At 31.8% G+C, this 14,482-nt stretch overlaps 1 protein-coding gene across 1 annotated transcript; it reads right to left on the bottom strand.

The window, feature by feature from the left end:
- Positions 1–371: 371 nt before the first annotated feature.
- Positions 372–11,317, bottom strand: LOC134713898 (uncharacterized). Its single transcript, XM_063575177.1, has 5 exons — positions 11,210–11,317; positions 6,998–7,634; positions 5,168–5,458; positions 2,641–2,695; positions 372–1,642 (listed from the first exon to the last, which is right to left on the bottom strand). Exons 2-5 carry the CDS (start codon positions 7,628–7,630, stop codon positions 867–869), a joined length of 1,755 nt encoding a protein of 584 aa, XP_063431247.1. The 5' UTR covers positions 7,631–7,634; positions 11,210–11,317; the 3' UTR covers positions 372–866.
- Positions 11,318–14,482: the final 3,165 nt, after the last annotated feature.

The raw sequence follows: 14,482 nt of genomic DNA, 5'->3' as shown, positions 1-14,482 counted from the left end.
GATATCCCTGTCGTTCAACCGTCGTTTTTTGTGCCTTGGGTAATTCAACTTCTGTAGTCACATAATAGGTGATATAATTTGTGTTTATTCTAAATATTTTTTCTATCCTTAATATTTATTGTTTATTTGTTTACTTAAAGCCAATAAATTATGTCTATTGGCCATGTCTATATATGCTTTCATTATATCTAAAATCTACCTCTCACCTTGCAGAAAAATTGTATTTTGTTTTCTTACATGGTGTCCTTGAAGTTTGTTTACAAATGAAAGAAATTTGTCACCATTGCCAATTTGGTGTCCATTATACTTTTGGACTTTTCATATTGTTAATGTGTACTATGTCTAAATGTTACGTTAAAAAGAAGCCCGACAAATATTTTAAAAGACACTAATAATGTTACATAAATTTCTTTATTGTGACATTTGCAATTTCTCAAACCGCATTTCAAACAATAACATCATCAACACACAAGTTTGATAAAACTGGAGTTATGTTTTGCAAAGATAGATTTGTAATAGTTATACCATATTAAACTTTTAAGACCCCATGCAGACATTAGTTGTATAAATATTTGTTTACCCCTGAAGTCTTTTATTTTTGCTATTGGGTTGTTGTCTCATTAAAATATAACACAACTTTCATTCATAATCATATATATTTTTAAAATCTTAAAAGTTAAATATTATGCAAAAACAAATATATTTGTAGGTCTGAAAATATCGTCTATTCTAGAATAATATATTAATGATAACATAATTAACTGATCTAAAGCGAAAACTTTTTTTGTGATTCTAGGTGATGTTCCAAATTTACCCCAAGGTTATTTAATCACATTTCATTTCAGTGCACTAAAATAATCTATTTATTAGTATTCATTAAACACTGTAATTGAGTCTTCATTAAAAACGACCAGTTTCTTTTGTACAGGATTATAACTTATTCCATATTTCCATCCCAGTAATGACAGACCCTTTGTAGTAACTTTTTTGTACTCCTTTGCATCAGATGATACATGCACTAGTTCATCCTTACATAACCCATACACACTACCATCTTTTAGTGTGGTCATACACCAGACCCCTGATGTTAACTCTACATGGGAAATCTTGTTATTAGAGTGATTGTAATGGTACAGGTAATGATTAAAATCATTTCTGTAAAATATACCATCACCAGAACCACACAATCTGATAGGATCACAATCACCAATATCAATGCTCTTCTCCACCTTTTCTGTCTGATGATCTATGATCAACAATCTTCCAGGACAGCCTACCACTAACTTGTTGTTTATAGTTGTGATGCCACGGCATGTCGTAGATAATTGTATTGATTTCTCTTTCTGTTTATTGTGTATGTCCCATATATCTATACTGTGACCGTTAGGATTTGTAACAGCTACTGTAGAGTTGATAACTACAGTGATATCCAATGGCTGACCCCGTAATTGTATTGTACCAACAGGTGAACTATCTATATTATAAATCTTTAGTGAACTACACCCCAATCGTATATAAGCTATTTGTCCATCATCTGTAATCACAGCTTTGCTCAAAGAGGTATAAAATCTTGATTCTGTAGTATATTGATAATGTTGATAGAAGATATCTTGTCCTATTGTGTATGATTTTCTTTCTCGTCCTATACAATGAAATAAATGAAAATGTTTTAAGCTGATGTGGTAAGTAATAAGAACTGCAATATGAATCAACTGTTTTATAAAGGAGTAAGTTCGGTAAGGGTCATATTTGTCCCCAAATATAAAGTTCATAGTTACAAGGCAATAAATGTTGAAGTTGCCTTAAAGACATGTTAGAAAGTTAAACAGAACTATTTTTGTCAAAGTTTAGTTCTAAAAAAAAAAAAAAAAAAAAAACACGTTGATTTTTACATCCAAAAAGGGACAAAATCAGCTAGATTTCAACCATGTAAAGGGCCAGGAAACATAGAGCGCAGGCGTCGACAAGCTTAAGATTCAAATAAGACATGTGAAATGTCTTCACAATCATTATTCTAAAAGATCTTTGTTGTCGACGTATGCGTTTCCTGTCCAATAATCTATGGAAATTTACCCATTTTCATTTATTTTTTTGTGAAAATTCAACAGGAGTACAACTTGTGACGTCATAATAAAACGCAGAAACGTAACATTTTCAACAAAATTGTGTTTATCCTAGCTAGTCAATGTATCAGCTATACTTTATCGTGACATTGGTCGATAAATCCGAATTTGAAATTTACGCTAAAAAAGGGGGCCATTTTAGGACCTTATCGAACATACTCCTTTCCACTGAATTAGGAATTCTTATACAAATAGGTTATAATTACATCATCTCGCATCACTGCTGTGAACGTAAAATAAAGAAGGGTTTGGTATCATATATATATATATATACTATTAATATAACAACACATCTTTTCGATATTATAAATTTATTAAGAACAAAATCACAACTTTAACAGTTGACACAAAATTTCTATTTAATGTCGTTTCAATGTAGTCTACATATATTTATATACTAATTATATTAAAACTCTGTGTCCATAAAAACAGTGGTTAAACTTCTAAAAAATAAAGATCATATTGGTATTTGATAATACTAATCTTCAAATAAAATTATATGTGTGACAAAACTTACTATGGATATCAATATTTTCTCTTGATTCTCGTTTTTCAGCATAACATAGAAGTTTCTGAAATAAAATGACAAAATTTAACATAAGAGTTGAAGGTTTTTATTCTTTTTTTTCTTTAGTGTGGTTAAAAAAAAAAAAAACAGATATTTAATGCCCCCACATTGTTTATATATCCAAAATACAAGGACAATGACTAAAATAAGCAATTCTGTTTTTGTTTTCTAAATTTTTCTTTGAATATCAAGTTCTAGCAAGAATTGATCACATGAAAGCGATATCATTGCAATGTTCCATATACTCAATATTTTCAAGGAGCATAACTTTTTAAAACAAAATAAGAGATCGACACTGATTTTTAAACTCATCAAGACATTGCTGATATCTATCTTTCATTTAAGTTTCATTAAAATACGACAAGGATTGTAAACGTGAAAGCGCTAGCAAGATCAAACGCTTGTTTTATCTTAATTTCAATGATTGAGGGTTTATACTTTTAAGGATGCTTTTAACCCAAAAATCCAAAAAAGTAATTAGGCTAAAGTTATCTATTCATGAGGAAGAAAAGCCTTAGTATTCAAAAATTTTGTAAACAGTTAATTTATAAATATGACCATATTAATGATAATTCATGTCCGCACAGAAGTACTGACTACTGGGCTGATAATACCCTCGGTAAACTAAAACTCCGCCAACAGTGTGATCAATCTAGTGGTGGTAAATAAACTCATCATAGATACCAGGATTAAAATTTCATATTAACGCCAGGCTCGCGTTTCGTCTAGAAAAGACTCATCAGTGACCTCGAATCCAAAAACGTTAAAAAGGTAACAAAAAAAAGTACGAAATACTTATACTAAATATTAAAACGTAAAAAGTGGAATAGACATGATAAAGAATAGTGGTCAAAATAAAAGAAGAATAAAGAAAAGGCTAAAAACTTTTCAGAGAATACGAGTTAAGGGACCCCATTTCAGTCTCTCATGAACTAATAAAAGGAAAATATTTAATATTCTATTCTATATTTTGAGAAGAGCGGACTACGTCTATTCACATTCCACTATTTTTTGCCTGGAATGCATTCACAGTGTACTTTATACTTGTTATTTTTTTAAACATTCACTCATGCTATGTTTAAGTTAATGATAAAAAACAGGCACGGACATAGGACACGGAACAAATAAAGATTAAAATCACACAATGCAATACGTTACAAATTTGTGGTTACCGCGTGATTTCCCAATACATTCGAGAAATCGGTACCAGAATCTGAAGGACTCGGTAAAAACAAAGAGATCAAATCTAAGGCTGCAGTATAAAATCGTCGACTAAAACTTTAACCGAGAAAAGAATATACCTTTGACCAACCAGGGTTTTGAAAAGAGGCAAAACATATGCGGCGGTTTTTTTTTCTTCTTAAATAAACGGATCCTACACATCTCTCTTTGCTTGGTCAGAGGTGAAATATAAACATACCATTACGATTCGCAAGAAAACAAGATAGAAGAAAACCGAAGAGTAAATCAACAAAAGGAAAACAGTTTAAAAACCAACAATTTTCACATATTAGACCAAAGTTATACTGTATATGAAAACACCGTCTTCGTAAAATTGGGATCAACTCAAGTTCTACGACTGGCCAGGATAAGCAGATTTAAATTCTTAAAACACTCTTGACGTGATTCCCGTAATATTTATGCCTAAGAATGGAGAAATGTATCAAAAACAGTCAATTATTACAACAAGTATAGTGAAGATCTGTTGAGATACGCATCTTGCACGATGTCTACAAGAGTGTTTTGAACGCGTTCCGGACAGAAAGATAGTCCCGTCACAATGTCCTATCCGTAACTTTGAATCCACTACAGCTATATTTTTTTTTATAGTTTTCAAGATAAATAGCCAAACTTGAAAAACAGTATTGTAAAAAACGTCAATTAAGGGTAATAATTCAAATTAATCCAAATGAGTAGTAGAAAATCTTGTTATTTTTAATATTTTTACCACTGTTAGATCTATTGCAGTTTTAAAAACGATGGACGATAATCCGTGTTCTATTTAAGCTTTAGAGGCCATTGACGGATGGCAAGCAAGAACATGGACCACATTTTAAAAACTTGAAACTAAAAAGAATGATTGTGGCCTAGCTTGGTTCCAATTTACCAAAAGAGGATTTTTTTAAAACATTATCAGACGATGAAGTTAAAAATCGCCATGTAATGATCGAAAAAATCCTACATAATCACGCTGAGTGATTTAAAAAGAGGCTTGGCCTCATTAAGTGTTTTATATAGAACAGCACGATGTCATCCAAAAAAATCTACGAGCTGCAATGTTCTGAACTTAAGACCCCTGCTTCAAAAAGCTATTGCTTTACAAAGTTATTTGAATAAATAGCTTACTAGCGCAGCTATGGAAATGAGCTTAACAATCAACTAGGTCAAGGAACGCACCACTACACTTCTCCAACAGCTATTTTTTGATAAACAAAAAAATATCATTCAATGATTTTGCTACATGTATAAATATTACCTGTAATGCATCATTTATCAGAGGAATTTCTTGAACAGCTGTCTGTATAGATGAGTTCATTTCTTGAAGAGTAGTGTTTACCCCTTGTACTGATCCACCCATGCCTTGTAGGGTAGTGTTAACCATTTGTACTGATCCATCTATGCATTGAAGTCTGTTGTTTACCGCTTGTACTGATCCACCTATTCCATGAATATTCCATCCTATACCCTGTAATGCAGTACTAATGCCATGGACATCCGTTCTCATACCTTGTACAGATGTATTTGTCTCTTTTAGGTAAACTTCAAACTGATGGTAGAAAAGACAAATTATTTCTTTAGACTTTTTCATTTTTATGGAACAGCTGTCAGTAGAAACACCAAATGATATAGAAATAATACAACTATAGGTTACCGTACTGTCTGCAAAAATGAGGAAAGCTCGAACCGTATAGTCAGCTATAAAAGGCCACAAAATGACAAATGTAAAACAATTCAGACGAGAAAAATAACGGCCTAATTTAATTACAATAGTTATCAAAGGTACCAGGATTATAATTTAGTACGCCAGACGCGCGTTTCGTCTACATAAGACTCATCAGTGACGCTCATATCGAAATAGTTATAAACCAAATAAATACAAATTTAAAGATCATTTAGGATCCAAAATTCCAAAATGTTGTGCCAAATACGGCTAAGGTAATCTATGCCTGGGATAAGAAAATCCTTAGTTTTTCGAAAAATTCAAAGTTTTGTAAAAAGGAAATGCACAAAAATTACCACATAATTGATATTCATGTCAACACCGAAGTGCTGACTACTGGGCTGGTGATACCCTCGGGGACGAAACGTCCACCAGGATAGGCATCGACCCAGTGGTGTCAATAGTTATCAAAGGTACCAGGATTATAATTTAGTACGCCAGACACGCGTTTCGTCTACAACATAATGAACAAAAAACAAATATGTTACATAGTTACAAACGACAGCCACTGATTTACAGTCCCTTGACTTGAGCCAGGCATATACATAATATGGTGGGGTTAAACATGTTAGCAAATGACCAACCCTCAGCTTACCTTGGATAGTTGTGTAACCGTGCAACATAAGAACAAACCATAAATTCAGTTGAACAGGATTAACTCTTCAAATTGAAACAACAAAAAATACATCTTACAAACATACAGAGTGAAAGTGGCCTGGTACTTGTAAATCCAGATATCAAAAACACACTAAGTGCCGATCTGAGAGTACTCGCAGTTACTGACAGCTTCTTCAAAGCCAACAACAACTAATAGAAATATCATGCATCTGAGACTTAATTTGTGTATTCTATATTGGCTAATAGGGGAGGGTTGATATCTCACAAAACTGCCGCATTTTTAGATTGTCCCAGTCATGAGTTTCTGACCTCTGCTAGACTTCTGTTTAGATTCAATTTCAATTCAATTTTTTTGTTTTGTTGTTTTATTGTTTAGTGTGACGTCCACTTTTACTGAACTCAAATGGACGTGACACTTAACTCAATTAGAGTTTTTGTTTGTTTAAGTGGCCCGCATAAGCCAATCTCCGGATGCGAGATTTTCTCGCTGTGTTAAAGACCTATTTGTGATGCACTAGCTTAAGTTTAACTTTCATATTATCAGATTTTACATTTTTATCAATGATTTTCTGGCAAAACATTATAATTTCTTGTCTAACAAATACTAGTACTTAAAAAATTCGTTTTAAAAAAAAAAAACAATCCTTTAACCTCAAGTTTATTTTCCCAAAAATGATATAATTATATAAGAGAATGCACTCATCAATAAAATAGGTTTTTCATAAACTATTGCATAATTGTAATTACTTCCTCAAATCTCTTGTTTAGATCTGACAGGTGAATGTAGTATTGTTGACACAGTTGTTCATCAAGAGGTCTGTTTTTCATTTCATCAAGGTCACTCTGTCTGGAGGGGTCAAGCTGGAGGATATAATAGGTCAGATCTGGCCACAGTGAATTGTACTTTGGCTCAGTTATACCGCCGTTTGTGTTGTGGCTAAGATAATCATTTTTGTACTGCCTAAGAGACTTGACTGCCTGCTCTTCGGGTGGTCTTAAGGTGAAGCAGTTGACAAGGATGAATCCCATCAAGGTGATATCAAGATCAGTAAGTTGTACGGGTTTAGCTGTATATTTACAGTGACAGTGGTGTTTACCTGGTCCAGGGTTCTCTGTATACAACAGGTTCCATTGATAGTTGTTTAGTGGAAGTTTTTGTCTGGCTATGCAGTTTGTGCTATCTACACAGCAGTACCATGTATATCTGTGATTTAAATGGAACAAAGTGTGAACTACTGGTTGGTTGTTTAGGAAATCATGCAAGCAACTGAATCCAGCTTTTGTAAAGTTGTTCTCTAGTTGTCTTCTAAACACAGGAGTAACAACTTCTAGAAACACAGACCCAATGACAAAGAATCGTCTACGGTCTTCTCTGTCCATGATTCTAAAATTCAGATATCAATATAGATGATAACAAAATAAAACAAAGATGTTCAGTAACAAAATTAAATTCTCACGTGAAGGTAGTCATTTATCTAACAAACCAAAAAACAGATGTGACAATCAAAATAAGCAGAATACTTGAAGTCATAGTTATTGAATAATGACACGAAAATAAAAGTTTAAACTATAAAATGATTAAACAGAATAATGGTTTGTACTCTAACTTGACTATACGTTTGGCTGTTAACCTTTACAAATTGCGCAACCAGATTGTAAAATTAACTTTGGACATTTAGATTTACTAGTTGTTAGTGTTAGAATTGATGAATAGATGATTACGCACGCATTTAGAGTCTGCCTGAATGCTGTCCTATCACTTCACAAGTTTAATTGTACAGTTACTGTTATAGTATAGCTAAGATAGTTTTATTCAATGTGAAATAAAAGCGTCAATTTTATCTTTGTTAAATAGCATAATATGCATTCAATGAATCTAAATGAGTTTAATATATCATGGTTTATACAAATCCTTTGTATTTGTTAGCATTTGTTTTTGTATGAACAATGTAAGTAGTTTCTTGATGCTAACGGAGTTGATGACTTGCTCACCTTGATAGACCACTAATCTATATACCACATCGGTTAAGATAGTCGGTAAGATAAATTCGTTTTATTCGCTCTCACCCCATATGGAATTTACTGACCCCATATATACAGTATTAGGTCACTAGCACAATATTCAACTAATAATAATTTTATCCACTCTATTGATCTAACATTTCATTTCAATGCCATGATATATATCCCATTTAAACAGGTGAATCACTCTTTTCATATATCCCGAGATTTATAATGGTTTTTTTTTAAAATCACATTTAAAGACACAGAAACATGGTGGTTGAACTTATTACACCTACTTATTTCTTTATTTTTTTAATCTTTTACATAACTTAATCCAATCTTTTGAAAATTGAATTCACTTGAGTGAACACAGTATTTTATGCACCAAATTTCTATAATTATAGATTTCAGGAAAAAATACTGCAAAGTAGAGTCCCAAATTATTTCGAATTTTACATGTACATTTAAAGTCATATGAAACCCTAAATTAAAAATAATAATGCATATTTTTTTACATTTAAATAATGTTCTTTGATTTATCCACATTTAGAAGAAGTTTACTTTTTTAATTGCTTGCTTCCAGGGACTATGTTATGATTCAACAGATATGGCAGCTCATTAAACGCCGTATTTTGACTCCGAAGTTGAACGATTGGCACCTTATAGTAATCAATCAACAAAAAACATGGATTTAAAGCAGATGTTTAACATCTACAATCAGATAATACTTTAATTCAGTGACATATGTTCCGTATGCAAAGTGACCTAAGCGTCAACATTCTCGTAAAAACCCGGTGGTCACAATACGCCTTGATCTGTCAATGAAATAAACTATTATCTGATTGTAGATGTTAAACATCTGCTCAAAATCCATGTTTTTGTTGATTGTTCACTATAAGGTGACAATCGTTAAACTTTGGAGTCAAAATTCGGCATTTTTATGAGCTGCCATATCTGTTGAATCATAACAGACAGAGAAAAAAAAACGATTACTAGTATACGATATATTTGCGAAAAAAATTTGATAAAATCGAGCACAGAAGACCAAGTTTATGATATATGCATGTATTGATCCAAGAATTAGATAAATATTATTTATCACTAGTCACTCGGTTCATATGACTTTAAGATATATATATATATATGTTATTAAGCTTATTGTATAAGCATTCAATTTTTCACAGCCTAAAGCTTATTCCAGATATTGAATAACTCATTAATTAATGATATGATTAAGCATGCGCTTCCTAAAATAATATTATAATTTAACATGGTACTATTCATTTAGGAGTAATAGGTAAAATCATGTGATCAAGGAGGGAGAAGAAAATTATGTTAATTGGTCAGTTTATCGTAATTCACAGTTGGTCTTATTTTCAGCATTTTTTTGAAGACCTGACAATATTATATTATAAGAGAACTAACATCATACAATTATGGTCCGCTGAGGACTTGATTTTCCAAAATTGTAAACTGTAAGGGTAATTCCTCGAGGGCTTTAGATCGGGGGTAATAGCTCTTACGCGGGTTGAAAATTTTGGATAATCACCGACTCAATGCACCATAATCCTTTTGTTATACCGAACGAACAGTATCAATTAAAAGTAAAATAGTGCAACAGATTGTCGAAATAGACAATATGTACAACGAAGGTAGACTCTTCTATAATATACAGATGGCAAAGAAAAGGGCCGTTCACACGAGAGACCGTTGACACTTGATGAATTCCCAACGCTTGTTTGGTCTTCTTTCTACGGCACTTGATGGGCTTCCTGCTACTTAAAAGTTGCCATTTTGTTTTTAACGTATGTGACATCTTCTTTATGGGAGATAACACATATACAAATTTTTAGGGTTATTCGTCCTTCCTTGCAGTTAAATGAAAATTAACTGAATTATTTAATGTCACTTGATAACGTTTTAACCAACAGAATTGAGAATCGAAATGGGGAGTGTGTCAAAGAGATCAGCCAAAAGACAACAATATTGGTTTAAATATATATGGAAAATAAAATACTTGATATTTAAGGATATAAGGGCTAAGGGTCGCATAGAAGGATTCTGATATCATTGCCTAAAATAACTCTAGCTAGATTTATAACGTCAGTCTTGTTGATGTTTTTGTGAATTTAATCCATATTATTCATTTGATGGGTTTTTTTTAAATTTCTGTTAATCTATTCTAGTTTTCACGATTATATAAAAAAATTAGATTAGAATCGAAAAATGTCATAAAAAGGCAAAAAGTTTAATGAGATGTCGACTGACAATTGTGATAATGTTTTTACATTTTTTTAAATCTTGTCCTGTTGATAATTTTGCCAAAACAAATCTATCTATCTATGATGTCCTATGATAATTTTCGAAATAAGGGTCAAAATGAAAAAAACGTTAAAATACTTCGATTAAGGACAATAACTCATATGTGGAGAAGTCTGACATTTTAATGTCAATATACTTTAGGCTGATCCCATCATATTTAGCATTTTGATTCTATCAGATTTTTTACCTATAACGGTTTTCACGTATATTTTCCTATGTTCGTTTTTAGCAATATCTGCCATGTTGTTCGGTAGGCAAGGTTTTAGGACACATGTTTTAAAACAAGATACCCCAATTATGATGATGATCATGTTTCAATTAGTTCCAATTTGCTAATCAGTCCTAGAAGATTAGATTGTTGTTAAAGGAAACGTATGGCAACGACAGACGACGGACGTCAAGAGATGGGAAAAGCGCACAGGACAATTTTGGACATTTAGGCTTAAAGTAAACATTATCACCTTAGAAATTAATATAATCGCCTGATTTACCTCCTTACTTTGTAAAGAATCAAATAAACCGATGTACTTTCATTTCAAATATATTACAATACGTCTTTAATGGAAACAAAAAAAATAACAGAAATATCTATAGGAAATTAAACAAAATGTAATACATGTTCAATGTACCCACCACATCAAGAAAATGTGTTGTCACACGAAAATATTGCAGTTTCTGTATATTGGTTCATACCAAAACGATTGTATGTGTGGAAATTCCCCGTACTATTTTTATCGACGCTGATCCATTGCTTAATGGGAGACAACTCAATGCTACATAAAGTAAACTAAAAACATATAGGTATACGTTTCCGGATAAAGCTAAGTAAATAAAAAAGTTAAACAAAAAAATAGGTATGATTTTAAAAAAATAAATGTATATCAAACATACCCCATAGAAATAGAACCAATACCAGTCATACTGAAAAATTTAGAAAGAATACTTATTAATTAGATTTTTAAGCATTTAAGGTGGTATGGGAGTCTTAAATAAAAATGATAGAATTTGTTCATATTTTGCCAAAACGTAGTATGTTATATATATTCAAAAATATAATAAAATGGATAGGTCACCGTGCATTTTCAAGATACAGGTTGTAACAAAACGACACATTTTGTATGGATTATACATATTTTTGTGATTAGAAACTAAGCAAAATGATAGAATTGTAAAATAAATTAAAGCCTATCCCAAGCTAGTGAGAAACGCATCGTCTCCGTTAATATTGTGGAATTAAGGTATATTTGCATGTTTCGGAATTTAGGGTGGCGTCCATTTCGTTGAACAGGTAAAAAGCTATTGTTTGTTAGCCCAAAAAATGTCACCAACGGGTGCATGGATTTTTTTAGTTTGTTAAAGATAAGAAACTCTTTCGTTATCATCAGGACGGGTTTTTTTCATGTAAATAACGCGATATTTTTTCAAAGGCTGTTGATTAGAAAAAAAGGTCAAGAGGAATTTTGTTTTAATTTTTCTTTAAAAACACGAATCGTCAATTCACTTCTTGTTGATATACAATCCATATTTTGTTCATCATAAAGTATTGAAAATATGACCATGGTTACACAGATATACCTGAGCACATGAAAAAGTTGTAAGACATAGTAGACCTTCTGGCTTAATTTACTAAATTGAAATAAAGAAATACAAACAAAACATCAGGAACGGTAATATTGATACAGAACGTTCCAGTATTTATTTTTTGTCTGTTTTTTTTTTTTACATATACATGTATTTATGATACAGAAACTTAACAAAATATTGTTTTAATATCAACCAGTAACATTGTTATGCTTGTTTATTTCTTGTCATTTTACTTATTTAACATTTACTATTCCACTTGGGATGAAGACCATATCACAGAATATAGATGCAAAACCTGCAAAAAAGGGTAGATACAGAGGAGATTTATCTATATCAAATAAGGATAAAACATATTTTAGATAAAAAAAAAAATTGGGAAAGCTGTCAGCACATGTTTACTTAAACGGATTGAAACGAATAAAACGCCTTAATTTGTCATATTATACCCAAAATCAGTGTTTAAACGCAAATACAATTTAATTCTTTTGCTGTTTTACGTGGAATTCATATTGTTCTAGTTTAATTTTTCAGAAATGTGACTATATGCGCCAATTTCGCTTTTAACCTGTTCTATAATTCATAAATCAACAAAACCGTGTGAACAGAAATGGTTGTTTAAATTACATAATCTTTTAGTGACAAATATGAGTCGGTCTTTGTCTTGAAGTTTGGTTCCGATAATACGTTGTTTTTAAAAATTTGTGTATTTTGCGAAATATCCATTCAATGGTGTTTTTGCTTTGTATTTTTTGTTAAACATTTTTTTCATTTAAGAAAATTGAAAGCAGTATTATATTTTTTAACGTCATTATACTAAATCCATTTAATATTGGATGTGTTCTGATTGATAGTTTAGTCTTCGAAACGTGATTTGTTTTATTGGTTGTTAGTGGCTTTGAACAAGCTCTCAGTAACTGTGAGTATTCTCAGATCTAAACTAAGTATCTTTTTGCTGTTTTTACTCTCAGCTCGGAGCTTAGTGTCATTTTTGTTGTTGGTGCTCTCAGCTCTGAAATTGGTGGTTTTTTTTTTGTTGTTGTTGGTACTCTCAGCTCTGAACTTAGTGTAATTTTGTTGTTGGGATATACAAGTACCCAGCCCCGTCCACTCTGTGTTTTTATTAGATGTATTTCCATTTGTATCCATCTGATGAGTTTAGGCCTTTTCAACTTATCTATATAGTTCGTTCTTATTTACATCAATAGCTCACGTTAAGGGGGGTCCCGCTAATGTGTTAAACTCTGCTCCATTCTGTGTGTACGTGCTTATTCCAAGGCAGGAGCCTGTAATTCAGTGGTTGTGTTGTTTTTCTTTCATTTTTTGTACATAAATTATGCCGTTTGTTTTCTCGTTTGAATAGTTTTACGTTTGTCATTTCGAAGCCTTTTATAGCTGTCGATGGGGTATAATGTGCTTTGCTCATTGTTGAAGGCCGTACGGTGACCTATAGTTGTTAATTTTTGTGTCATTTGCTCTCTTGTTGTCTCATACCACATCTTCTTTTTTATAAGTATTTTATGTTTTCTTACCTACAAAATGATACACACTCCCTTTTCTGCTAAAGGATTATCTTTATTCGGTTGAAGGAAAGGGTCATCTTCCTCATTTTCTTTTATATAGCTTCTGATTCTGTAATGAAAAAGTAGTATTTAAAGTAGTAAGAAAATTAGTCGCACTTCTTTTTATAAAGTTTGAATCAATTCGTCCTATTTCTTAAAAAAATATTTCTGGACCAAATTTCATCATTTAGTGCTCTAAACATTTCACGTATCAATACGCAATATATATCTCGAATGTTTGGTTAGTTGTCGAGTTAATATCTCGTACGTCTGTCAGAAGAAGAAAAAAACACTTTCAAGTCAAACTGGCGCGGCTGGAAATATGAGTACAGCGATATCACTTTCGAGCAAAAAAATCAATTATTCGAACGATAAATAAAGGTTTTTCCTGTGAAGTAAAAAATAAAGGAAAAGTACAAATAAAATCTCAACAGAATTTAATTTTAATCAGATTTCAAACTGTACTACTTTCAAATGATATTTTTTTCTTAATATCTTAATACTCAAGTATTTGTGAAAGTAGTTTTCCATTCTCTTTTTTTAACTTACTCTTCTATCGAGTCCGACACTTTACCCCTGGAGATACCAACCTCATGGCTCAGCTGTTGAACTTCTTCCTTAAGAATCTCAATCTGATTTTGAAGACCTGCCATTCTCCTTGCTTTCGTTAACTACACTAGTTATCTATCTGTAGCATGTAGTATTTTTCTTAAAAACTAAAATTTAACGTCAAATGTAATCCTCTCATTAATTCACACGTGAA

Source organism: Mytilus trossulus, chromosome 4, assembly GCF_036588685.1.
Source record: "Mytilus trossulus isolate FHL-02 chromosome 4, PNRI_Mtr1.1.1.hap1, whole genome shotgun sequence".
Taxonomy (NCBI): Eukaryota; Metazoa; Mollusca; class Bivalvia; order Mytilida; family Mytilidae; genus Mytilus; species Mytilus trossulus.
This window is presented reverse-complemented; position numbering and strand designations above follow the sequence as displayed.